Below are 26,001 nucleotides of genomic sequence, written 5' to 3'. Positions count from 1 at the left end.
AACTTGTGGCCAGATCACTTCTGAAAAATAACTAATAGTTCAATGTGGGATTTATCTGGTAAAATAAAAAGTTTCGTTTTAAGTTAATTTATTTTATGTGATTTGCTAACATTTCCTATACCTGTTTGTTGGAGTAACTTTCTGACCCAACCCTTACTGGACATCTGTGAAAAGGAGATTCAAAACTCATCGGATTTCTCCAGGATAAATAGACTCCGATTCTGAAATGAACGGCTGAAAAAGGTTGGTCTCAAGACAAAATAGGCCTCGGCAAGGTAAGGTAATTTACCCGTTTTACCGGGTAAGGTAAAGGGTAGGGTAAAGGTAGCGCGGAAGAATGATGCTACCCGGTAAACACCTTGTTAACCGTAAACACCTTGTTTACCGTAAACACCTTGTTTACCGTAAACACCTTGTTTACCGTAAACACCTTGTTTACCGCTCGCTAAAAGCTCCGTGGGCGCAGTCCGTGGCCTCCATTTAAAATTGGAATCATCGAGAGTATCCTACATGAATAAAGCGCTCTTCCTAAAATGTACCTGTTAAACCGTTTTAAAGTGTAGTACCCCAGTAATTACCCTGTGATCGGGTAATTTGTATGGGATAAGGGTAAAAGGTAGGGTAAAGGTAGGCTCGTTACTTTTGACCTTTGACCATTGACCTTTACCTTGCTAAAGGTAAAATGTAAGGGTAGTGTGATTGTATTGTGGTAAGGTAAAAGGAAGGATAAAGGTAGGATCGTTGTTTTTACCTTTGACCTTATCCTTGCCAAGGCCTAAGACAAAAGACGAGCCGATCAAAAGTCACATACAAGTGTGCCCAAACACAGTAGAGCATGCCTGTCAGCGGGACACACGTGGAAAACGCGACGAAGCTTGTGTACCCAGGTGCCCTCCGGTTGCCTGGGTGAAAAGTGGGCTCGTGTCCTTTGCATAATCGTGGCCAGGTGTCTAAAAAAACCTCAATAAATGCATCGTCACTGAAGGTGAACCAGGGTCACCATGGTTACATAAGGGCACGGACAAAGGCATGGGTTGGTGTGACTTTGGGAAACTGAAATGAATCACGGAAAGTGACTCAACCAATTTTCCAATACAAGAAAGTTTCTAATCTGTGCATATTGCCCTGCTATGACACGGATCAGAAACGTAGGCATTCTCGACTCACGAAGAACAGTGGAGCCAAGTTTACACTGAGAAATCGATTGGGGGGCACATAGATTAGAGAACATACTGTAACACAGGTTAAAAAGACATCACTTTTACTGATCGGAAAACTTAGTGAAGAGTTTGGGCTTGACACGTTGCTAGAGTGGGAGGGTGTGTGTGGGGGGGGAGTTACGATGGCTGAGTGTTCGTGACAAATGGACAGTGGAAAAGCAAAAGAGAAAACAAATGCCAGCCGGCAAGGAGGTCCAGAAACTTTACCGACGAGAGATCTCTCTGCTCGCGTTCAGCAACACAGAATATTGTAATCACACGACCGTCAGGTTTTTATGGCCCAGTGGCTTTGGGGGGAGGCTTTGATCCAGTGGTGGAGGAAGATCGTAGCCGATTCTGACCAGCATGTTAAAACAAGCATATACATGTACGCATGGCACACGTGTTAGCACTCTTAAATGTATCTATGTACGGGGTCGTTTGTCAAATTACATGCATGTGGAGCCGCGGTTGTTTGACGATACTTCACCAGGCCGGTCATCGCGGGATTTGAACACACAAATATGCAACATGTACATTACACATGTGAACACGTACATAACACACACCTTTTGCACAATACACTTTATTTAGACACACCGCAAATGCAGTACTGTATAGCACCCTGTACTGCATATGGACGCTCTATAAATATAAACAAGATTAATACGTACACAATGTGAACGTTTTAATCTTATGAGACGAATTGTACGGTATATATTAATGCACAATGAACTAACAAACTTTTAACACTCACAATCTTCACATTACACTACATTAACCTTTATTCCCCTATTTAAGACTTCGACAGGATTTCTTCACGATTCTGGCTACCCCCTGATGAAGCTGGTTGCAATCACCAGCGAAACGTCGTACTCGAATTGTAAATGTTGTGGGTTTACTCTCCAACACGCCGGTGTGATGAAGTAGAAACGAATTGGCACGTTCTGTTTCCGTGACAAACTTTACATCATTGGCTGTGTCGGGTGGTGGCGGGTTTAAAGACACATTTATATTTACGCAATCTAACCCAAAGAAATTGTATGGATAATAGTGATCGCGGAAGAATACGTGTTGACCTCCACTAACACCGTAGCACACAATCTAAACAAACACGCAATGTAAAACTTACACACTTTCAATGTACGCAATATTCAAACATTAACACACTATAAACACACACATGCAGTGTATACATTATACACACAATAATACACAATGTTTACCTCACACTTTATAATACACACGCAGTATATACACGACACATACATTAACACACAATGTACACCGTACACATACACACATGCAGCATATACATTATACACACAGCAATACACAATGTACACCATACACATACACACATGCAGTATATACACGACACATACATTAACACACAATGTACACCTTAAACATACACACATGCAGCATATACATTATACACACAGTAATACACAATGTACACCATACATACACACATGCAGGATATACACGACACATACATTAACACACAATGTACACCTTAAACATACACACATGCAGCATATACATTATACACACAGTAATACACAATGTACACCATACATACACACATGCAGTATATACACGACACATACATTAACACACAATGTACACCTTAAACATACACACATGCAGCATATACATTATACACACAGTAATACACAATGTACACCATACATACACACATGCAGGATATACAAGCCACATACATTAACACACAATGTACACCATAAACATACACACATGCAGTGTATACATTATACACACAGCAATACACAATGTACACCATAAACACAACACATGCAGTGTATACATTACACACACAGTAATACACAATGTTTACCTCACACTTTATCATACACACTCAGTATATACACGACACATACATTAACACACAATGTACACCATACACATACACACATGCAGTGTATACATTATACACACAGCAATACACAATGTACACCATAAACACAACACATGCAGTGTATACATTATACACACATGCAGTGTATACATTATTCACACAGTAATACACAATGTTTACCTCACGCTTTATAAAACACACGCAGTATATACAAGCCGCATACATTAACACACAATGTACACCATTACCATATGCAGTATATACATTATACACACAGTAATACACAATGCACACTATAAACATACACACATGCAGTGTATACATTATACACACATGCAGTGTATACATTATACGCATTATACAGTTATACACAATGTACACCTCACACTTTATAATACACACGCAGTACCATACACGACACATACATTAACGCACAACGTACACCATTAACATCATAGCACACGCGCAGTCTATACAAGCCGCACACATTAACGCACACCTTGAACATTACAGCACACGCAGTCCATATACATTACACAAACATTAACACACTGCTACACTTCAACATATGTTAACGCGCACGAACACGTCCCCCCACCATCACCCCAACGTACGTCGCCCATCCACAAGCTCGCCATGCTCGCAGCCGACCGGGGGTCCTGGCGTTGTGTGGACCGGGGGTCGGGGAGGGGGAGGGGGAAGACGACGACCACGAACAAGGGGAGACGAAGAGGAGGACGAGGAGGAGGAAGGTGGACGAGAGACGCCGAGAGGCGGGAGACTGAGCAGGAGGGAGGAGGAGGCACCGCCCGGAGACACGCGTCTCGGCGGGGTCCTTCCCTCGGCAGAGGCGCCGCTGTCGTGACGTCATCGGAGAGCGCGGGGCACCCCGCTGCGAGTGCCTGCTGCCACTGCACGCACGTGGGAGGGTGGCCACGCGGACATCTACAAGCTGCCTGTCCTCACACCACCCCAGTCTTTGTCTTTCTCTCTCTATTGATGTAGGAGTACAATGTGCTCGAGAGGGATACCTGTGTCACTATCCACTGCTGGATGAGGGGGGAGTGACTTTGTGTGGTGGGGGAGGGGGTGTCTCCCGGTGGTATTTGTGGCCACCGGAGAATTTTAGCCCATCATCATCACAATCATTTCCGGGGGTGGATAAAATTAACAATTTGGGAGACATTTGTGTTGAACAGCGGCTGTACTGTGTATTTAAAGGCGGTGATGCTTTATTATTTAAGGCGCGTGTTCAAATAGTATTCATCGCCATGAGAATTTGAATTTTCACCTCTTGCTCAGAATGGGAAGGGCACTCAACACATACAGTACTTTGGTGTATGCTATAGTAGTATATGGACAACCAACTGCTGAATCAAGTTATAATGCTAGTACCTTCTGGTTAAAACTTTACCTTATATCACATTTTCTCTGTCGAGGCAGTGTTTGCGTCGACAGCGATACAACTACTTCTGTTAAAATCCCCTTGGCAATAAAATAAATATTAAAACACTTAAAAATACGAAACAAAAAAACCCATTGCGAGAGGCACCGGCGTGAATGTGCAACCGACACCTCAGGAGCGAACCCACGTGGAGCGCAGCTGATTCAGGACCCCACTCGCTCGGGTCACGTGGTGCACAGCCACTTCCGTTTTATACCCTCAATCCGCCATCGCCATTGGGCCACCACCCGCCACCACGTGGTTACACGCCGACGTCGCCATCTTTGTAAGGGGTTATACCCGTGACGTCACGCAACCCTCCCTTTACGTTGAACCAATGGGAAGCTTCCCGTACAAAGATGGCCGAACTAGGGCCGAGTCCCCCTCTCGACACACCCGCGGGCGCCCTATGCGAGCTGGGAAATCTGAGGAGCTCACGGGTCCACGCTGCTACCGCCGCCGCAGCAGCAGCTGCTGCAGAGATGGAGATCGTGGCGGGGTGTTACGAGAAGGTGCTCTTCGGCTACCGAGTGAAGGTTAACGACGATGTAAGTTCATTACGTTTCATTGTTTTATATTAAAATGCGTCAGGGGAGGGGGGGGGGCTCTGTGTGTGAACCACGTGTAGCGAGTTACAAAGTTTGTCTCCACGTGGATACCATCCATCCATCATCCCGTGTTACTGTACTCAACCACGCTATGGCGCACTAGCGAGTGAATGTATCTGGTCCTCTGCGTGTGCTGTGAAGTAGAGCCATTGCCCGAAACGTCGCTTTTTAATGTGTCCGATAATGGCGTGAGATGTTAACCACCTCGCCCGATATGCAGGCGGTCGTGGGTTGGATCCCGACCCAGAAGCATTGATGTTTGGAGTTGTGCGCGATTCTCTCCACGTGGTCGCGTGGATTTTTGTTTCTCTCCGGCGTCCTCCAATTCCCCCCCCTCACCACCACCACATTTAGAATCAACGGGGCGTTCAGAATATTTGGCTGCTATACATTTCCACACGATAAGCCACTTGGCTGAGCTATCATTTGTGGCCAGGTAGCGTCTGAATAAGAGCTACGTGTCTCAGTGGGCCTTATCTGCTAAAACAAAGTTTTTTTTCATAGTTTAAAGGCCACAGTGTTGAGTTGTTTTTTTTGGGGGGGGGGGGGGGCTTTCCACCAAGGCGATGTCACCGCCACAACGACCATTCGCAGCCAATGACATATTCTTAGGTGTTTTCGGTATGTGACGGTTCCACCTGAAGACGGAAGCTTGTGTTGCCTCCGAAACGTCGTGATTTTTTATTTTACTTTTATTAATTTAAATTTTTTACCTACGTGACTTTACCGAAGAAACCTAAGAATATTAACCCTTGCAGTCACGAAAGCTTAAAATCTAGAGCCAATGACTTCTCCACTGCTGGATGCAGTGGCGGCTCCTGCAAAATCTCTCAGGGCGGGCAAATGTCTGGATGATTGATAAGGATAAGGTCCACCCATGCAATGGATAAATTAACAGCTTAAGCATGTAAAGGCAACTTCACTTCTTTAATATTAATGAAAAATAAAGTGACTCTTAAAATACATCTTGTTTGTTTCTATACTCACTATTAAAACAAACCACTCAAGTTTATTTTATTAAAGATTCCACTAGGTGGCAACAAATTATATTGTTGGATGAAACGTGCTTACGTATGATGACGTAAGCACGTATGATGACGTAAGCACGTTAGGGCGAGCCCTCCCGGAAGCCATAGAGAATGCATTGCAGCGCCCCCGTTCGAAAAAAAACATCTTTGAATGTAAGTCTATGGGAACACTCTGGGCGATTCTCAGCTGGAGGGAAATCGCCCAAAAAGAGGCGGTACTCCACAGAACGTGACATGACGCTGATTGGACTATATCCAGAGGCACAGTGACGGCTAGCGTGACTCTGTGGTTGAATGACATTGGTGGTGCGTCGCCCAATCGCCCTAATGAAGAAACCGCCCCTGGCTGGATGAAGACATTGCCACGCGTCTGCCACGCAATTCCTCGTGGTCCGCATCGCTCCGTCTCCAGCTGCGGGTCGCCCTCTTGACGCGTCTCTCTGCTCCTTCTCTGGCTTTGCAACAAACACGCGTCTCATTCAGACTCTGTCTTCTCGACAGACCTGCTCTCCACCTGAGGACGGCTGCTTGCGTTGTGGCCGAAACGTCGTGAGAATTATTTTATTATGTTTTATTTTTATATTTTTATTCTTTTCCTTCTACGTGACTTTACCGAAAGAACCAAGAAGATGAATCCCTGCAGTCACGAAAGCTTTAAATCGAAATCATCCCTCTTTTCTGTTTGCGAATGGATTTTTTTCCCCTCCTCGTCGCCTTGGAGACTTATTTGTGCAATGTGACAGTGCGTTGAACTTCGTTAGCACCGCACGTAGCCAAACTTGCTAATCGAAGATTTAATTTGGGCAAAAATTTTAAGGCCTAATGGAAGTTTTCCTTGGGATGTTTGGCCAATCCCCCTTATTGTAGCATATGCTTATTTAACAGAAATATAACAGTGTAAACGCTTCTCGTTTAAACTTAAGGTATACATATTTTCTATATAAAAAAACTAGTTTCAACTTTAGCCCTACAGCTACCTATTTCCTTACAGCCCAAAAAGTACTCCTTGCAAAGGGTCTTGATAATCAATGAGACTTTGCCGTTTAAATGACTTGACATGCCATTTAAAAAAATCACCAGGTCAGAAGGGGGGGGGGGGGTCAACACTGTCATAAGAACGTGAAATTCCCACCACTCACTCAATGTCTTTACTGGATACTACGACTGGCATCAAACTCCCATTGGAAAGTTTGCTACTCTCAAGATTAGCCTGTGTAGGTCTCTAAGAAATTGTGCGTCTGGAGCTGCTGTGTGCATTTCTGCCGTGCGTTCGACAGAAATCGCTTGGATTGTATTTTTTCTCCGGCTTCTCCGGGTTTCCCTCCACATTTGGAATCGTGCATTTCGATTTGTAGTTTGATTTTTTTTTTGCTGCTGTGGATTTCCACTTTGTTCGGCTGTCATTTGTGGCCAGGTCGCTTCTGAAAACTTTAGCTCATAACTCGGTGGGCTTTACTTGTGATATATGGTAAAGTTTTAACCAGAAGGTACAAAATAGTTGAGTTTTATTTGTATGCATTTTTTTAACCTTTCCTATACTTTTGCACTCCTATCGTGTTTGGTATTGTTGTAACATTCTGACCCGTCTCCTGGATGTCTGTGAAAACGAGCTTTATAGCTTATCGGATTCCTTCCGTATAAATAAATATTCTGATTTCCATGGCAGAGGCCATACTGATTACAAGACAACCAATGTTGGCTTTCCACGACGCGATGCTGCCTGTGATCATATCTTGAAATCGCCCGATTTCTTCGCTTCTCGCAAGCAAAGCAGGCGTCTTGCCTGGTGTAGTGCTTGAATTGGCCACCATATAATTGCTTGACAGGAGCTAAAATCAAATAGCTGCGAATGCTACGACGAGCCAGCAGATGGCAGTACAGCGATTGGTTTGGTACATAGTCTCGAGATTGTAGAGCTTTGAATGTGTGTTTTGTCTGGGTACTGCCGCCTCCACATATCCACAAATGGAATTGGCCACGCAACCAAATGCAGGCTTTCGGCGAGACTTTCCTACAGTAAATGATGTATTAAGCTTGTTTACCAAAGAAAACCCTGGTGGCGAGACGCTAACTCCCAAGCATGGTGTACAGGAAGTCGTGGGTTCGATCTCGACCATTGACGCCCGTATATTTGGAGTCTGCATGTTTTCCCCGTGGTCGCGTGGATTTTTCTACGCATCCGGGGTTTCTCCCCACATATAGAAACACACGTTTCGAGTATTTGGATGCTAGAACTTTCCATATGGTAAGCCGCTTGGTTGAGCTATCATTTGTGGCGAGGTCGCTGCTGAAAAAAAGCTGTAGCTCAGTGGGCCTTGCCTGGTAAAATAAAAAAAAGTTTAAATTCAAGCCTGCTGCATGGTTGTTAAACACAGTATGTTCGTTCGTTTCTCAATCCGCTTGTCCTGATGAGGGTCGCGGCGGCAGCATGTTGAGCAGGGTGGTCCAGACCTCCCAGTCTGGAAGATTGAGGAATCGATTGAGTGAAGTAAATTTTTAAAAAGTCAAATTTTTTTGTGTGTGTGCTCTTCCCTTTTGGATGTTTATCTCCCTGAAGCAAATGTCTCGTTTGCCTGCTGCCTAAATCTGGCCCTGCCCCCGACCGAGATTCGAAACTTGGCCCAACTGCATGGTTTGTTCCGCTGGGTTGCAGGGCAGCTGGGAGGCCGTGGCGGACTTCACGCATCAGGCGCATCTGGCGTGCGTGACCGCCGTGGCAGCCAGCGACCGCTTCGTGGCGACGGGCAGCGCCGACGAGGCCGTGCACCTGTACGACCTGCAGAGGAGGGTGGAGCACGGGGCACTGCTGCAGCACAGCGGTGAGATGATGACGTCGATCAGAATCAGGATATGTACTTATATTGGAGGAAATCATTATAGGAGAAATTAATGGTTTTGTGGAGAGTCCTGGGAAGGTCCACAAAGGATGGGGAAGAAAATAAAGCAGCGATAGAAGAGAACAGGGTTTTGGGCGCATGTAAGGAGTTATTCAGAATCAGAATGTTTATACTGTAGGAATACGATGAGCGGCAACATTTTTTTCACAGATGTGCAGTATGGGCGGGTCAGAACAATACAAAAAACACAATAGGAGTGCAAAGTATAGGAAAGGTAAATTAATAAGTTTAGAAAAATATACAAATACAACTAAAATGTTTATCTGACCAGGGAAAGTCCACTGAGCTATTATGTAGCTTTTTGCGGAAGTGACCAGGCCACATAAAGATAGCTTAATAAAGTGGCTTATCACGTGGAAATTTATAGCAGCAAAATTTTCTACATGCTGCGTTTCTACTCGGAATCTAAATTAAACTCTAGTCGTGTAATAAAAAAGATAGCGATCCCAACTACCTCTCTGGAGCCTTTTGTTTCAGTAATCCTGATATATATAAGTGATTTGTACTTGATACCTTTTCAAATATGTTCAGGCAATAAATGTACACGGCAAAGGAGATGTGTATTAATAAGTAAATGTCTGCATTACGCGGTTGAGCAACGGGGCTTGTGAATGACATGTACAGCTGGTTTAATGAAGGGGATGTAAAACAGAGCTAAATTGAATGAACGACGGTTATATTCTTCTAGCCATATTCTAGCCCAAGGAGAGAACGCATCCACAAGGTCGACCACCACAGCAATGGAGCAATGAGAACAGTTGCGTGTGCAGGAGGGAGATGGCTGATGGCAGCACTGGACCATCAAGGAGGGCGGTGATGGGTTTGCAAAGGCTTTCATCCAACCGTGGATAGACAGGGGCTTTTGGTGATGTGACACAGACACGAATTAATGACGGTGATGTCGGATTGCTCGTGCCCCAGGCACCATCACGTGTCTGGAGTTCTACGGGAGCACGCACATGCTGAGCGGTGCGCAGGATGGAAGCATCTGCATTTGGGACACCAAGACGTGGAAGTGTCTGAAGACCATACGTGCCCACAAGTGAGTGTGTGTGTGTGCGATCGGTACCCCGGTCCCACGCTCCACGCAGGATCGCCCTCAATCCTGGAATTTGTTCTTGGCTGTTAATATCCTTGTTGTTTTTGGAAGATCAGGCTGACTGGGAGCCTGAGCACGCTCGCCTGAGAGTTTGGATTTACCAGTTCGAATCCAACCATACAAAGCCTTCTGATATTCATCCATAATAACAATAAATTCATAAGCAACATGAGCTTGTATGCCCGTGACACAGCTGATTAAATAACATCGCCTGTCCTACGGCAAACACTAGCAGCCGGCAAACACGATATAATCGAGTGAGAACGTGAGGTTGCTTAGTTCATTTCCTGAAGAAGCTCTCAGGATGTGGAGCGAAACGTTGGACATCCTGCTGGACAACACGGTACAATGTGAAAGCAGATCGGAGAGCTATACAGCACAACCGCAAAAGTCCGCGCAGTAGCAATAAACAGTCATGTAACGATGCACTGGTTTGGCAATTAAAATTGACTATTGTTTTCTTCATTGAACGTGCATTGAAGAGTACGCGTAAAAATCAATCGTTTTAATTTCACAAATGTTGTTTGTCACTGGTTCACGTGAGCAATGCAGGGTTTTAGCGTGAGCAATGCAGGGTTTTAGACCGCGGGAACCATGTTAGGAAAATAAGAATCAGTTCTTAAAATCTTATCACAACTCCAAATTGTTGCTATTGAATCACGTGGGGCAGGATTTGTTACACACCTTAATCATAATTATATGTGCGTCGGTAACGGTTTTTTAAATGTGATTATTAAAATGTATTCTGTTATGAGGTGTAGTGGTTATAGTATTTTGGTGCATATTTTTCCATTGATTTATTGACACTTCATTTGATGGCTCCATACTTTTGTGTTGACTGCCGTGTGTTTTATATACATTTGGTTTTGTTACTAACACGAAGGCACTACGTGTCCCACGTCATCCTTGCAAAAGAGGACATGTGTCAATGGGATGACACCACGTCCTGGAGGCCATTGATTGACCAATGATTTCATCATCAAACAGACGTGCGCCACCTGTTAAATGGCGCGGTCATTAAACATTCAGGAATAGTGCTCGTGCCATTAGGCCATGGCGTATGGGCAGATGTGGATAATTCTGAACGTTCAAACCCATGATCTCAGCAGTCCTTTTTTCATCGCTCTGACTCAGCCGTGCCATCATCTCCGTGAGTCATTCAGCCGGTTTTTGTCAATTGGAGCACTTATGACCACCAGCCACACCTTTCCATTTTGGTGTAAATGGCATTAAGACCATATGGATATGGTTCACAGTTTGATTTATATAGTCTGTGAGGCTACTGGACATCTGTGAAAACTAGTTTTGTAGCTGATCGGATTCCTCCAATAGAAATACATATTCTGATAAAATAAAACGCCGAGGGTGGCTACACAAATTCCCGCTTTGTGTCCCTGATGACCCTGGTTCACCAGTATGCAATCTAGGCCCTTAGTTGTGGATCCATCTTTGTGATAATGTGCCCTAGCTGCTTTGTCATTAGCTGTGCATCGGGCCTTCGCAGGGACGTAAAGCCACCTGTTGATTAAAACTATTTTCATTTCACGAGGTAAAGCCCACTGAGCGATATAGCAGCCAAATTCTCAATACACACGTTTCTAAATGTGGAGGGAAAAACCGGAGGACCCGGAGAAAAATGCACGTGACCATGGTGTGAACATGCAAACTCCAAATATACAGGCGTCAGTTGGGCTCGCACACATGACCTCCGGTGTACCAGGCAAGATAGTTAACATCTCGCCACCGTGGCACCCTATTAGAAGAAGTACCGACCCTTGTATTTTGTCACAGGATCTCTTCGCAGCTTCCCCGCATCTTCGTGTACCTTCCATCTGTGTATCTCCCAGGTCGCCCTTGGAAAAGAGACACGTTTCATTGAGCTCTATACTTATAGAAAAAAACCCGTGATCAATATTAATATTGTAAGTGGTGTTGCGACAAAAAGCGCAGCAATGAGTTCTATTTATTGCTTTCACAGTGTGGAATAGAGTGGCAAGAAAAATCATTGCAGCGGTAATCAGGAAGAAGGGGAGCTTGGTGTTGGGTGGGACTCATGTGCAGCATGGACTAAGGGGAAAACCTAGAGCCGGATGGTGGGACCCGAATAAACTGGCATTCAGGTTTGACTGCGCTACAGCTGAGGTATCTGGCAGGGAGCAATGACAAGTTGTCGTGGCATCGGCAGCATTGGCCCATGATGCTTTGTCAAATTTGATCTTGGGTGGTACATTCCTCGAATCCAGTGGCCATTGGTAGTTAATCGCACAGAATTGTGATATTTTCATAATTAGCAGGAGATGGTGGTAGTGCAGCAAATGGGTTCGTCAGACCCATTTGTGAGAGCTCACTGATTGTTATTACCTTGCTTGCGGAGGTTTTCTCGGGGCACTCCAGTTTCCTCCAACAGGAAACTAAAAAGGCTCCTTCAAAGAAATACCGCATAGACTTCCATCGAAATAAACTTTGCTGAAAGAGTCTTGAAATATCTCTGCGGTTTTACTGGAAAAAATATTTTTAAAAAGTAAAGTGCATTGTTATTGGTAACCGTAATTGATGTAAGTTTACAAAAGACTCGCATCAACCATGAACCCGTGCAGAGCCCCTTTAAACTAAGACCCCTCCCACCTCCCCCGCAGCACTATTGATTGCTCATAAAAATACATTAGTGAGTGTTTGCTTTCACATAATACCGTTCCGTCTGGGTGAGCATAGGCTTCCGGTGCTAAATCGTGGAGCCAAATCCTCACCAGTCTCTGCGCATAGCCACTCGAATCGGGGCAGCGATGCTTTCGAATTGGTGTAGCAGCTTTCACCGTTTGTTACAGAGGTTCCAGCCCGTCAGCCTGTCAGCCACCCTGGTTAATACTCCAGGCGTATTAACCGTGGTACGTTTCATGACAACCTCGCCGCGATGGGTCCTTCGTCACGGCGACAGATGGGATGTGAGAGTTAACGAGGGAAGATTCCAAAGCGAGGGGGCTGATGTCATCATCCTGAGATATTTCACCCCACCTACACCCCGCACAAACCACCCCCCCCCCGCCCATAGCCAAGGAGCCGGGGGTTGAAAACACTTGGCGGGACAGGGTTGACAGACCGGAGAAGTGAAATGGTTTTGTTTCCCATCTCTGAAAGAAAAGGCAGAAGGGAACTAAAGATGATTAAGCATAAGTGTGCACCACCTGCTTGAAAGCGGACGTTAAAATCCGCTGACGTTATTCGTTAAAATCCGCTGACTTTATTCGTTAAAATCCGCTGACGTCATTCGAAAAGGAGTGGGCCCTGTGTGCCGGCGACGTGGGGATGGAGGGGATATTTGGACCGTTCTCAATTTTTTATTTTTTATCTGTTGATCGACTTAATTCACCAAACGTGTCAGCTGTATATACGATGTATGTATGTTGAACTTCTTGTGCACCATACTAGCCAAGCTTGCGAATCGGAGGTGTGGGGGAAGGACAACAAACAACACAAAGAGTAGTTCTAAAGAAATACATTTTCATTCTAGATTCACTGGAGCATAGCTCCGGCGGCTTCCTAATAACACAGCTTCACGTGCTCTCATCATGTATGTTGTTTGCGTGTCGCAGGGGACATGTTTCGGCAATGTCTGTTCACCCGTCAGGGAAGCTGGCACTCTCCGTGGGCACGGACAAGACTCTCAGGTTTGCGGCACATACAGCCATTGGATGGAATTGCACATTCTTACGGCAAGACTGTGCGAGTACAAAATGAGAGGTGTAGCCTTACCAGACGGTGTTCATTTCACTGGTCTCACAGAGCAGATGAAGACTGATTAGGTTGATGAAACCATTCATGAGGCTGGTTTTTACGCTGCTTGAAATTTAAACCAGTGGTCGTGCAATCGTTAGCTCAGTGCTGTATTAACTGAGTTATCTCAGGAGCGAACTGCAATTAGTCAAATTGCAATCAACCTTTGTTTAAATTTAAACTACAATGGGGGTTTGTTTATATACTTTAAATGTGCGTATTGCTCTTGCTGCAAATTGGGAAATGTGTCAATTATCATTTTAAATTCACGTTTTATTGAATTTATTCAATTTTTTTTGTTTTGCAGGACGTGGAACCTGGTTGAAGGAAGGTCAGCCTTCATCAAGAACATCAAGCGGAGTAAGGCATAATAAGAGGCTTTACCAAATACAATAATACACCCTCATCAGCTGGCAGTGCTTAAACTTTGCTTGACTCAAGAAACCAGACATTTTTACTTGAGCACTGATGGTTGTGGTCAGAGATATCGACTCGCAATTGGCAGGTCGCAAATCCAATTTTAGGACTTTCCCATAAAAACGTCGCTCATATTTATCTCCTATCTGCAGCTCCGTCTCTCGGCCTCTCTTTGATCCCCTCCCGATTTTGTATCTACGTCTCGGCGATCCATATATATATATATCTCACGTTAGCGAGGGTTCAGCGGGGCCCGAGGCCTCCAGTTGAAGAACCCTTCATTGGGCAAATTTGACCAAAATCGCACTCAGCCAGGTTAGGGAATAATGACTAGTCTCCAATTGAAGCACGTCGTACGTACGTATGTATGTTTGTAGAACTTCTTCCGCAGCGTACGCAGCCAACCGTGCTAATCGGGGGTGCATGTGTTTTGTGGTGGTGGTGGCGGCGTTGCACGCAGACGCTGAGCTGGTGCTGTGGTCCCCCAGCGGGAACGTATACGCCCTGTGCTCGGGCCCGCACCTCGACGTGTACCGGCTGGAGACTGCGACCGTCACGGGCAGCATCGTGATGCCTGCGCGCATCGCCTCCATCCGCTTCGTCACCGTAAGCCGTCCGCCGCCACCACTGCCTGCAATTTTTTGACGCTTTCCAGCTGTGGCTGAAAGCGCGAACGATGCATTCTTACCCTGTCTGTCTCCGTAACACGAGGTCACGGTAACTCTCGTAAAAATACGATCTATGAATGAGCGAATCTGCGGCGTGAAGTCTTATCCTAGAGACAACCGGGCAATGACCCCAAGGGTTGCCCGAACTCGGGAGATGTATTATCAACTCTAAAAATATTTACGTTTACGCGCCTTCTCCCGCGTTGACGTTACGACCAGATGAATGCCAATGTGACACAATCTGGTCGTGCCACTTCAAGTTATTGTCATGATCTCGAGATTAATTGAGGAATTGATCCACTCAATAATATTGTTGGCTGACACGTTGCGGAGAGTGTAGCCCCATGTGGAACACCCACCTGGTTGAAGTGCCCGGGGTTACATCCCGATGAACGTGACATTGCCATTCATGAACTCCTCCACCTCGATATCCGCTCTCCCATTAGTCCAACGTGTGTTATGCAACGCCATTCTCCAGGTGCTCTTTTGTGAACGTGATGTGTTTTATGTGATAGCAGGCAAACAAATTATGTAATGGCTTTAGCACTCAACAGTGACTGCAAAAATAGATTTTTTTTAGCATCTTGGCGCCATTAAGTGCAGCATTCTGCGCAGGTTGCTCTTGCAAAGAAATTCATATGGCATATTGTTGCTGCGTACGTTAGTATGTTGAGCTGTTTCACGCCTGTCAAATTTAATGCCCTGCTCGAGATAAATTTATCGGCGAGCAAGACGTTGGCTAGACGCATTGTGGCACAAGCTGGCGACTGCTGACTGTGCCTGCCTGCAATTTACGTAGCTTAAATGCATAAACCCCCACGGATTAGAGTGTATACACGTGTTAAATAAAGTTTTAAGAACAATCAAGTAAGTGGGATGAGGCAGGATGCGCCTCTAGAAGGGATGGTGCCCGGTCGTCTAGACCGGCACTTCTCAATGTTTTTAATTCCACGACACCTGCGTTCAAGCTTGCTCTGTCTCCGCGAGACACCGTCTGCCCAAGTGCGTGACCGAGGGAGTTGAGAGGGCTGGGGGTGGGGGCTGACTGCTGTCTGTTGTATGGATCGGCTGCTGAACGGCAGGGAAGAGAGTTTGCGTCTGTGCCTCCTTTCGAACAGTGATGTTCGTTTTTTTTATAATTCCGAAAATACCTCGACACACCTGGGACTTGGCCGAGCTGGCACACCGGTTGTGAAGAAACTTGTCCACACTAACGACCGAGTGGCAGCCAAATGAGGGATCGTGCCTGAAAGTGCACGTCCACCATGGAGATAGAGCGACGAAAAGTGTTCGCGTGCAGGCACTTGGTGGATTGTCGCACGGCGGGACCGTGAGAGATGGCGACAGCTTGGGGGGTGGAGGCCTTCATCCAGCAGTGGATTGATCGTGGCAAAGATTTTGATGAAAGGCACCAATACTCTATGGTGAAAGGCTGGCGGTGCCTCGTCATCTTTTCCAGGTTGACCCAAAGCATCGGCCCCCGGGGTGGGTATGTTACAATACTAGCCTACGTGTCGCTCCTGTTAGTGGAGGGAAAGCCCCTTTGGTTAGGGGCCATCCATTTAGTAGGTATGCAGAAATCTGTCAACTTGACTCCTCCATCCTCCCTGTACGCACACGTACTTTTTACACCCTCCCCCCAAAATGTTATAGAACGGCCCATATTTAATCCACGCATAAATATTGAAATAGTAACGCGTTTATGCAAACAGATAGTCCACCACCGGCTGCATTAAAGACTTGAGTTGCGTACCTTGGCCACTTATTTTGCTGAGCTGCTTGTCTGACAGCTGAAGAAACTGAACTGTGGCTCATTTGAAGGCCAATGTAGACAAATTATTATCGAGGATTAACCCTCCCCCCCCCCCCCCGTTTCCTATGCGTGCGTACATTGTGAGTAGACCCCCAATACGCAAACGTACGCATTTGGGTTAACCCCCCCTCCATGCGTATGTGCTAAAAAGTCATGTTTGTGTGGCAGGTGTGTGGAGTACATCTCTGGACACGCTCAGCTGCTGGTATTGTTCTCGAATTGGAAAGTGGCTAATTTCCGTTGATTAACATTATTACTCAGTATTATACACAAGGACTTTTAAGGAGTGTGATTGCCAACTTAAACCCATTCGATGTTGGCGTCCCTTTGTTTATTCACGTGGCAGCCCAAGTGATGTTCCGTCATCAGTAAGCAGAACCACGTGTTTGAACTGAGCCATTATCAGTGTGTGGGATTGCCAATATTATTCATACATATTGTTAATCATCTGTAACTGAACAAATTGTATGTCACTTCCAAACTTTTCATTTCAACTTGAAAGCTTTAAGATACCGCGCTCGGTATGAAGGTATGTTGAGGTATGTGGGTGTCAGTGCCATTGGCCATACTGACCTCTTGAGGTTGACATGGTGCATGAGAGTGCTCGGTAATAAACGCACGTGCTCCTATGATTGTGTATTTCTGTCAAGGGCTCTTTAACATGCCTTTGACACTTGATGGCCGAACGGACATAAGATCGTCAAACTGTCGAGGATCAATCCAACCCCAGGTCTTCTCGTCGAGACTTTTTGATGGCTTGCGAAAGCAGGCTGATCACGCCAAGGTCTGGAGATGGGACAGATCCCCCAAACTTGCCGATCTAGGGAGTTGGTCTCCTGAATCTTTTGTGTGGGAAGCACAGAGTCGAGAAGACGTAACCAATCGGCACGCCTCGGGTACACCGGTCTTCCCTGTTCCATGGCAGAAAAGAAAAATGATGATCTTATTTACGTGCTTTTTGCACAGGACGGCAATCATTAGCGATGCTAAAACTAAACTAAACTTTTTATTTTACCAGGTAAGGCCCACTGAGCTACGTAGCTCTTTTTGAGAAGCGACCTGGTCCCAAATGATAGCTCAACGAAGTGGCTTATCTTATGGAAATTTATAGCAGCCAAATACTCTAAATACATGTTCATAAATGTGAAGGGTAACACTGGAGGACCTGGAGAAAATTCACCTGATCACGGGGAGAACATGCAAACTCCCAATATACAGGCATCAGGGATAGGATCAAACCCACGACCTCTTGCACCCACGAGGGGATAGCAGCATTGGTTTGCAGCACCGAAACGTGTGGCATGCATGCGTGTGCGCCGTGTGAACCGGATGCTAATGCCGCGTGGGCCTGCAGGAGGACCTGATAGCGACGGCGGGTGGCGACGAGTTTGTCCGACTGCACAGCGTGGAGACCCTGAAGGAGGTGTGCACGTTCAAGGCGCACGAGAGCAGGTGAGCGGAGTGGGCACGCTCGCGCGGGCTCGAACGCCGATCGACGTCTAGAACCGCACCTCGTGGAGAAGTGTAGGGTACCGCGTGTCGGCCGCGTAACTTTTCAGTCCACCACTAGCTCAGGGCCACCAGTGGGAGTTCTATTCTTGTGTAAGATGTTCAACAGACGCGTGCCAGTGTCGAGGTCTGTTAGCCACGAGAGGTTCTTCATGTTTAGTTTTGCTATTCCTCTTCAGTTGAAGGACTACGCGTTGGTTTACTATATTGTCCGTGGTTTGGTTTGCATGGCCACAATTGGGGCTGCGGAGTAACTGTGCATGCAAAAAACAAATGAGCACCTTTGCGTGCGCGCCATTTCAAATTACGAGCTGCTGCTCACCCATCGATGACCGCAAACATGTTAGCAAGTAAACCTATTATTTATAAAATCAACGAAGAGCATGTGGCACGTTGTACATCTTCACCTGCATTTGACACATGTAAAACGATACGTTTCTATAACCTAGATTCCGTGTGTTTTGCACGTACTGCATTTTCTGTTGTAACTGGGCCACTCCGCTTCCCCCATTATTATCCTGCGGAGTTCACGGTACCGCGCTTGTCAGTGACGCAGCGTGCGTTTTATCAACGTCGTCTTTCAGAGTGAAGGCGCTGTACACGGAGAAACACAACGGCCAGCACGTGCTGGCGTCCGCTTCCAGCGATGGCAGCGTGAAGCTGTGGCGAGTGCTGCCCGAGTCGGTGAGTGTCCGTCACCGCTGCCCTCCTCCCGCTCCACGTGCGCTGCGGTCAGGTCACCTTTGCAAGAGAGGAAATGCTGTTTCATGGATATCAATGGGTTTCATTCATCCCCTGGTCATGCAGAGATGTTAACTACCTCGCCAGGTATGCAGCAGGTCGTGGGTTCGATCCCAACCCTGACGTCTGTGTATTTGGAATTTGCATGTTCTCGCCGTGGTCGCTGGGACTTTTCTCCAGGTCCTCCGGTTTTTCCTTCCACATTAATAAACAGTATTTGGCTGTTTGAAATTTCCACCAGATAAGCCACTTCGTTGAGCTATCATTTGGGACCAGGTTGCTTCTCAAAAAGAGCTACGTAGCTCAGTGGGCCTTACCTGGTAAATAAAAATAGTTAATATTTTAAATACAGTCAGTTAAACTGTGTCCTCTTAGAACAAGTGGGAGCTCGTTGACGTTTGTTGTTATTTAAAGATATACTTGGAAGGCAATGTTTACAGATGTGCAAATGTTAAGCTTCAATATAACACGGTTAGATTATGGATGTTAAGCTACGATGCCAGCTCTCACTGTAAGCTACTCTTGCAAGCCATGTTACGGATTCATTATTGCCCCTCGTCGTCTTTGGGAAGCGTCAACGGAATCGGTGCCTCTGTATTGAGTAATTTTCGAGCTCCCCATCAACGCATCCTCATATCATCACCATCTGATTTACAAGAAAATTAATATTTTTAGCTATGTTGTGATGAGTACCACATCTCCACCGGAGGCTATCAATCCAGCAGGAGATTGATAGAGGGCTGCAATTAGTTTTTTTAATTATCAGAGTACTAGGTAAGCACCGCTGAAATCTTGGGTTCGAATCTAGGTTTGCAGCTAACCGCATTTCAAATTGGCCTTCAAGTACCAGTGAGTTGAAGTCCCATTGTGTTGAATGATCCTGAACTCGATTCAGTTCGAGTTCTGAGAGTGCCAAATGTATGTACAGTTTGTTGAACTTCTTCCACGCCGTACATAGCCAGCCGTGCTAATCAGAGGTATGTGTGCGCGTTGCGTGGTTGATGCCCACAGCCTGAGCAGCCCCCCGAGATGCTGCTAGAAGTGAACACGACGGCTCGTCTCACCTGCCTCGCCGTCTGGAAACCGCAGGAAGTGGCGTCGCAGCCCCAGGCCAAGCGCAAGCAGGGACCACGTAAGTGCTGCCGTGCACCAAGCTGCCCTCGTCTGTTGAGGCGCGAGCTGGCTCCGCCATCTGCTGCGCATCGGTAATTTGCTAATCTATGAACTTCTTTCGCACCGTACTAAGCCAAACGTGCTAATCGGTGGTGCCCATAATGGTATTGCAATTTGTCACGCGCACAATATTTCACGGACCTAAATTACCTTGACTGTTGAGTTGCGGGAGCCGTGCTCGGTATCGCTCGAAAGCCAGGCGAAATAAGGTTGAAAGAGGTGGTGAGCCTTGCGAGTGAGTTTCTTAAAAGGCGGTGTATATTGAACGCTGCTGCAGCGAATGTACATCGGGTACGACGATGGCCAACGTTGCAGACTTGGGGGCCTGCCACCGAGAAATGACGCCTGGCTGTTACGGTTCTGCTCCTTCGTGTTGATAGAAGAGGTTGTGAGTCGTGCTGCTGGATAGTTCTACAGTTGAGCCACAGTGCAGACCAGGATGCAACTTCTTGCAAACCCAGCCCAGCTATTGGCTTTCCAACTGTTAAATAAATAAAACGCTCCCTTCCAAGGACAACCGCGTGTTGGAAAGCATTACACAATCGATGCGTGTGCACGATCTTTCTGCTCTGTGTGCCGCGTGTTGCGTCTTTCAGCAGGTTTTGTCAATGGGTTTGTAGCCGCTGGCGTGGGAAAGCAGCGCTCCATTGTTTGCCACTGTTGGCCATCTCCACTTAGTTGTGCAATATTCCTTCAGGACCTGTACGCATTCTCTGCAATATTGACGTTTTCTTTTAATCTACGTTTTGTCGTTGCTGCTGTGCTCGTGCACCACGGAGCTCACTTGTAAAATAGCCGTGAAACCGGTCTAAATGGGATCATCTGATAAACAACTAAACTCAAATTCATTGACAACAAGTAAACCCGTAAAAACAAAGTTTTTCACAACTAAACTCAAATTCATTGACAAGAAGGGGGTTGTTTGGCTAGATGGACCAACAACTTCATATGTCGCGGTGGCGAGGGTCGCCACAGTGGCGAGATGTTAACTACCTCGCCTGGTATACAGGAGGTTGTGGGTTCGATCTCGACCTTTGACGCCTGCTGTATATTTGGTGTTTGCATGAATTTCTGGCCGTGGTAGCGCGGGTCCTCTGTGATAAATTTCCGCATGATAAGCTACTTTGTTGGGCTATCATTCGTGCTATGTAGCTCAGTGGGCCTTACCTGGTAAAGTAAAAGGTTTTAAAAATAGTTTATAGTATTAAACATAATCTATGCCTCGAGTATCCTGGCTGGCTCCTGGCTGGGCTCCTCTCCGCCCCAGCAATAGCTCTGTTGTTGTTAGCGGCTGTGGCCGTTGCCACCAAATATAGCTGGGGTAACTTGCTAAATGGGATTCTCCGTGTAACAAACATTGAGTTTAATTGGCGCAAGATGTTTGGAAGACGTGAGAGCGGCACTACAGATGTGGGAGCAACGACTCCAGAAGAAAGATGCAGTTCATTTTAAATTACTGTAAACTTTTCAATTTGTGCTCCTGTTAATGTCATTCTTTCATCAGGATATTCGTCCTTAATACAGTTTTTTTGGGTTAGATCACGTAAATATGAATGTGTCATTAGCCCGCCACCACCCGACCACAGTCTATTCATGAGGTTTGTCACGTGAACAAAAATTTTGCCAACTACTACTCCAGCACACCCGGTGTGTGTTGTAGAGTAAATCCCACAACATGAACAATTTCAGTACAACGCTTCGCTGGTGTCAATACATATTGCCTTGGCATTTTATTATTAAATAAATAGCAGATCACTTTTAGTGCTCCGAGTACAGAAGGACGAGTATGAAAATGACCGCCGCGTCTTATTTTCTGTTGCGGTTAAACGGTTCTCTGCGATGTAGTAACTTAAGAAAATTTCTTAAATATATTATTTATGCCGGACAAATGCACCGGGAGATGCGCGCACCTCATTTGTAAGGCTGTCCAACCCCGACACAAGAAGCATTAATTTAAACCATTGATTTTAGCTGGGTCAGCAGGGCCAAGGACAGGGGCTAATGCCCCCCTGCTCTCAGCCACGCATTAACCCCTCCTGCTCAACTGTGCCGTCTCCATGGGTCTGCAGCAGGGCTGAACGATTTGGGGAAAATATCTAATTGAGATTTTTCTGACAGATATTGCGATTGCGATTTGATTTCGGATTAAATTTGTTAAAGTCAAGCTTCAGTTCAATATTCCCTGTGTAATAGATTTAAAACATGTGATGGAGCATTACCACGTGAAACCATCAACATATGAACTGCTCTATATATTCTAATGCAAGGATGAGAACTTAAAAGATATTAATTGCTTCCAACATGTATTTATTTTTAAAATGTTCTTGAAATAGATCAATAAAACATAGAATAATAATTGTTAAGTTAAATAAAGTTTTAATATAACAAATTTAAACAATTCCAATAGGAAATTAATAGTACTTTTCAAATCGCAAAAAAACGCAGCCTTTGCGATTTGATAATCGCATTGTTTCAAATTGCCCGAGTCGAGTGCACGGGGGTGGGTGGGGGGGGGCACGGCATGCGGGCGTGTTTATCGTGCTCCCTCTGTGGAGTCGATTACTGATTATTGGTTGTATTGCTCGACTAATAGGATAATACGGAAAGAGCTGAGGGGTGGGGGTGAAGCTCTCGCACCTTTTTCCACGTGTGCCCGCTGGACGTGAGGTGATGTCATCGGCGTCGCTACTTGAGTCGCACTGCGCTTGGCTCCGTTGGGGGGTTATCTGTCTTCACGATGTGGGCCGTCAATAATTGACCGCAGAAACATTACTCGATTGTCATAAAAAATGTTTTCCCAGGTAAGGCCCATAGCTATCTTTCAGAAGCGACCTGGCCACAAATGATAGCTCAACGAAGTGGCTTATCACATGAGAATTTACAGCAGCTAAATACTCTAAACGCACGTGGGTTATACACACGGAGATAAAAACTGACGATTAGTCGGTTTAATAGACCAATTGTCCCAGCTCCTCCAGTGCCTTGTGCCTCGCCCGCCCTTACGGTGCCCAGAGAGAGAGGGGGCATCACGGTCCCGGGGCTCAATCGGCAGTGCTGTGCCTCTCCGGCGTGACTCGATTCGTGTGAATGCGTGCGGCCTTGTTGTAGGCCGTCATGGAAGCTTTCGCTACGCAGGCCGCAGCTGCGTTGCCTCACACCCGTGTGCCGGACGGGTTGTTTACGTAGCCAGCCAATGCGGTGAAGTCACTTCCGAGTGTAAAGGATTGATTCACGATTGCGATTTTTCACCAAGTGACAGATGGTTGGATTTTCACTGCACATCTGCTCGTCATACTATATTAAGCATATCATTGACATGATTCATAATTGGTTTATTTTGGTTTCGATCGTGTAGGTGAAACGTCATTTGTAATTTTCAGCAAAAGATCTAATAAAAATGTCTAAACTTTGCTTGGGGTTTTCAACATTCCAGTTTGGGTGATAAACCAAATCAATTACCATATTTTCCCATAACGTGACAACCTGTTCTGATTGGCTGCCGTGTTGTGGAGGGTTATAGTTTAAAAAAAATGACAAACCTTCACGATCTAAACTATTTATGAATCCTAATATGGACCGTGAAAACCTACTTGTACATTTACATAATTGGCATTCTCATTTTTTCATTGTACTGCCTAACAGGTGATATAGGTTACAAGCGTGTTCCAACACACCTGTGTAGCGCTCATCGGGAGAGGGCTCCTTCCCCCCCCCCCCCCCCCCCCCTGTAGTTTTGCCAAAGCGACGACGCTTGCCGATTTTAACTTTTCCCCGTCCTCGTTGCAGGGGCGAAGGTGGCCGGCGACAAGGCCAAGAAGAAGCGCGAGAGCACGGCGGTGGGCAAAGAGCGAGGAGCCTCCACCGAAGCCCCCGAAGAAACTCCCGCACCTGCCGCGCAAGCCAGGGACGCGAGGCTCGCACGCAAGCGGTCGCGCCCCGTGAAGCCATCGCGCCCTGAGAAGCCATCGCCCCCTGAGAAGCCATTGCCTGGCAAAGCCACCGGCAAGAAAGCAAACAGGAAAAGAAAGAAGCGGCAAAGCCTGGAGTAGAGATGGCGTGACGGGAAGTGGTGTGATATATTTTATTTTGACTGTCGTGAGTGTCACCCTTGGCAAGTGTAATCATGCTGGTGGATACGTTCGCACCGTGAGCTTTGCGCGCGTGACAAACCCCTGGCGTGTTACCGTTGCGGGGGGCCCACTGGTCTCGAGTGCTCGCTTTATAGACGCGCTGCGCCAATTGATTAACTTTTTTATCCCAATTAAAATGAAACCGGATAAATTGTTCATGTTTAATGCAATGTTCTCTGCGTTTAAAAAATAATAATCATAATCGGTTGCACGCAATTGTTCTTAAAACCCAGTGTTTTTGCTCATTAACTTAAAAACTACAAAGTATAAATACTATAATACCATGCCGGTCTGTTGGTGGGTGTTGTTTTGTATTATCCTCATAACACCGTAAGCTCTAGGAATTGTACAAATGCTCGATGTAGCTGTGCAGCCCACTGCGGGATGAGGCCGTCCCCACGTAGTGCGGGTCATGGGGTTATTTGACCATACTTCACGTGGTCAGTGTGGGTCGGTGAAGCCAAGGGACTGTTGTTACGGCACAACAATCGATGTTGCCGTGCTGCCCTCTGTGGACAACATAACCCTGCAGCAGCAGCAGCAGTAGCAGCAGCAGCAGCAGCCTGCAACATTACACACAATCGTGCTCATCAGGCTAAATGCCTGCTTAACATCCCAAGTCTGATGAAATCGGGCACATTTCGAGTGATTTATATGACGGACAACTGCAATTGCTTGTAACATTGCCTTCCATTTTCACCCTCTCAAAATGATGATGTGGGAAAGAAAATAAATGGGCATCTATTTTAGTTTAACAATGCAATCTTCAAAATCTCTTCAGCAGTACGTGTCCTGTGCATGATTTATTTTTAGGAGATATTTGTTTTAAACACTGGTCCTTCCACTGATTACGCCGTGTTGCCATGTACATAGCAGCAACGTTTATTGCAGTTGCAGTGATCGTGCTGTGGTTCATGTAACAAAACTCCTTAAAAAAAGTGTTTTTTTTAAACAACGGTTTTAATAACAACTCCGTTTAACTCACGGTCGAGAAGTACGTCAATGGCGCCTGAGACACGTGCGGCGCCTGCGTTTTTGTGCGAGCCGATTCCACAGTTTAGGGACAGCGGCGTTTTTGACCTACACAAAAAGATATAATTAAAAAGCCGTCCATACAAAAATTGTAATTGCTTGAAAGGATACAGGCATGCATTGTCTCTGGATCTGAGTACGTGTGCAAAATTATGAATTGATTAGGACAGCACGTAGTAGACTAACTTTTGATTTCAAGATTTGACCACGACAAACACAAGTGAAGTTAAGTTAAAACCGTTGCAAAAATAATACGGTTTATATTTTAATTGCTCCAAAGAGAACAAACCAGACACCATGACATTTTGGCTGCAGGGGCGATGGAATGGTACGGTGATCACCACAACGGCCAAAAAAATTCAAATTAGGCAACAGTTAAATGCTTTCAGCCACGTGATATTTTCTACAGCAATTACTCAAGCTCCCCTACTGTTCAGTGGACTTTAGAGAATGTACAGTATTATGTTGAACTTCTTTTGCGCCGTACATAGCCAACCATGCTAATTGGAGGTGCGGGGAAGGACAACAAACTAAGGACACAAAAAATTCGGTTCTAAAGGAATTAGTTGGCAATCTAGATTTAAAAGTGC

At 45.9% G+C, this 26,001-nt stretch overlaps 2 protein-coding genes across 4 annotated transcripts in view; one reads left to right on the top strand and one right to left on the bottom strand.

Moving 5' to 3' along the window:
- TRNAU1AP (tRNA selenocysteine 1 associated protein 1) overlaps nt 1-3,931 on the bottom strand; it is a 29,492-nt gene extending 25,561 nt beyond the window's left edge. For 2 of the 3 annotated variants that reach the window (XM_061554330.1, XM_061554331.1), the window contains exon 1: nt 3,696-3,930. In XM_061554330.1, coding sequence (XP_061410314.1) covers nt 3,696-3,719 — 24 coding nt within the window. In that variant the 5' untranslated portion in view covers nt 3,720-3,930. Of the gene's footprint in view, nt 1-3,695 lie in introns of all 3 variants that reach the window. The other variant, XM_061554329.1, reaches the window with a different exon arrangement.
- Nucleotides 3,932-4,949: 1,018 nt separating this feature from the next.
- PAK1IP1 (PAK1 interacting protein 1) lies at nt 4,950-25,359 on the top strand. Its single transcript, XM_061554328.1, has 10 exons — nt 4,950-5,073; nt 8,815-8,980; nt 9,980-10,100; nt 13,748-13,822; nt 14,236-14,288; nt 14,806-14,951; nt 18,181-18,278; nt 18,920-19,019; nt 20,088-20,208; nt 24,036-25,359. The coding sequence occupies exons 1-10, from the start codon at nt 5,008-5,010 to the stop codon at nt 24,296-24,298; spliced, it is 1,209 nt and encodes a 402-aa protein (XP_061410312.1). The 5' UTR covers nt 4,950-5,007; the 3' UTR covers nt 24,299-25,359.
- Nucleotides 25,360-26,001: the final 642 nt, after the last annotated feature.

Source organism: Lethenteron reissneri, chromosome 19 (genome assembly GCF_015708825.2).
Source record: "Lethenteron reissneri isolate LAM-NWPU_2019-01 chromosome 19, ASM1570882v1, whole genome shotgun sequence".
Lineage (NCBI taxonomy): Eukaryota > Metazoa > Chordata > Hyperoartia > Petromyzontiformes > Petromyzontidae > Lethenteron > Lethenteron reissneri.
This window is presented reverse-complemented; position numbering and strand designations above follow the sequence as displayed.

Bases quoted from the DNA above. Each gene is read 5' to 3' on its own strand.
- PAK1IP1 (XM_061554328.1), top strand. From the start codon at position 5,008: ATGGAGATCGTGGCGGGGTGTTACGAGAAGGTGCTCTTCGGCTACCGA. The intron at 18,279-18,919 runs GTGAGCGGAGTG...GTCGTCTTTCAG, and splicing joins TTCAAGGCGCACGAGAGCAG to AGTGAAGGCGCTGTACACGG. The intron at 20,209-24,035 runs GTAAGTGCTGCC...TCCTCGTTGCAG, and splicing joins CAAGCGCAAGCAGGGACCAC to GGGCGAAGGTGGCCGGCGAC.